This window comes from Protobothrops mucrosquamatus, unplaced genomic scaffold (assembly GCF_001527695.2).
Source record: "Protobothrops mucrosquamatus isolate PMUCROS unplaced genomic scaffold, P.Mucros_1.0 scaffold30074, whole genome shotgun sequence".
In the NCBI taxonomy this organism is placed as follows: Eukaryota; Metazoa; Chordata; class Lepidosauria; order Squamata; family Viperidae; genus Protobothrops; species Protobothrops mucrosquamatus.
This window is the reverse complement of record NW_015415815.1, coordinates 1-1655: the sequence shown is the minus strand read 5'-3', so window position 1 is coordinate 1655 and position 1655 is coordinate 1. Positions and strand designations below refer to the sequence as shown.

The following is a 1655-nucleotide window of genomic DNA, read 5'->3' as shown; positions in this document are numbered from 1 at the left end:
ACTGTTACTATATGCAGTAGTAAATAATTTATGTCTTTCTTATATTTTCTTTCCATAATTCCCAATAAGAAAAATTCTGGTTTGGCTTCTATATCTATTTGCAAAATTTCTTCCAACCACTTCTCTATGCTTTCTCAAATCCCCTTGTAAGACCATCTCAATGGGTGATTATTACATCTGAAGGCAGCACAATCCATTCGAAGACATTAAATCTGAACATCTACTTCGAAGCCCCAGCAATAGCCAATCATCTCATTTTTTTGCAAAACCAATCCTTTGTCCCAGTTCAGCCTTCAAAGCATCCTGCACTTGTCTGTTCCTCAAAGAGTACACGATTGGGGTGAGAAAGGGAACAATAACAGTATTCAGAAGAGCCACTATTTTGTTGTAGTCCAATCCGATGGTGCCTTTTGGCTTGATATATATGAAAATACAACTGCTGTAAGCGATAGTGACCACGGTCATGTGAGAAGCAAAAGTGGAGAAGGTCTTCTTCCTCCCAGTAACTGATGGAATACGCAGAATGGTGGAAATGATTTTGACATAAGAGACAATGTTGACACTTAAGGTCCCAAGCACACAGAATATGGCAACTACAAAATAAGTCATTTCTAGGAAGCTGGTGTCAACACATACCAGCTTCATTAGGGGTCCATAGTCACAAAAAAAATGATTCATGATGTTAGGACCACAAAATGGCATAAGAAATAAAGGAATGGATGGAACTAGAATTAGGGATAACCCCCCAACCAAACAACAAAATACTAATAATGAGCAGATTCGGGGATTCATGATGGTTGTGTAGTGAAGAGGGTTACAGATGGCTATGTAGCGATCAACAGACATTGTGGCCAGTAGGAACAACGCATTGGTGCCAAGGACCAAATAAAGAAATACCTGTATGAAGCAACCAGCTAAAGAGATGCTCTTAGTACCAGTAGCTATGTTGACCAATGCTTTGGGAACTATAACACTCATATACCCAATATCTACCCATGCCAAATGTCGGAGGAAGAAATACATTGGGCTACAGAGTTGAACATTTACCAGTGTGATAATAATAATCAGTGTGTTTCCTATTAATGTCAAAAGATAAATCACAAGCAGGAGGAGAAAAAGGCTAACTTCAAGTGGAGGGTTGGCATTCAGCCCCAACAGTATGAATTCCTTTATTGTGGTCCTATTTGCCATTAGTTCATTCCTAAAAACAGAGTGAAGATATTAATTTCCAGATCCCCATTCTTCTTTTAATTGCATGTTTCAAATGGGCATCAGCTTATCAGTTTCCATTCTTTGCATTAAAAATCAAAGAGAAGTTAAAAACCTGATGCTTTGAATCAGACCATGATTCTTCTAATATGTTATTACAAACAGGGCAATTCTTCACTGTGGTCTACTTCTGAGTGTGGTTAATCCAAGTGGAGCTACCAGGGATCCCTCCATGTTTCAGCCTGTGAAAAACAATTCATCCTTGTGGACATGCAAAGATCTGTTTCTGGACAATGATATTTTGATTATCTCACCTTTGCTCAATGTTCTCCAGACTGTTCTTCTGAGATGGGTTCAAATTCTCTTTCAATATTTTTTACCTAAAATCAATGGGAACAGAGGAATGTTAACAGAATCAATGTGAACAGATAAAGATGATTTGGGGG

The 1655-nt window shown here is 38.2% G+C and overlaps 1 protein-coding gene across 1 annotated transcript; it reads right to left on the bottom strand.

Moving 5' to 3' along the window:
• Positions 1 to 252: 252 nt before the first annotated feature.
• Positions 253 to 1191, bottom strand: LOC107302152 (olfactory receptor 49-like). Its single transcript, XM_015831268.1, has one exon. It carries the CDS (start codon positions 1189 to 1191, stop codon positions 253 to 255), a length of 939 nt encoding a protein of 312 aa, XP_015686754.1.
• Positions 1192 to 1655: the final 464 nt, after the last annotated feature.

Coding starts and splice junctions, on each gene's coding strand:
- LOC107302152 (XM_015831268.1), bottom strand. CDS start 1,191: ATGGCAAATAGGACCACAATAAAGGAATTCATACTGTTGGGGCTGAAT.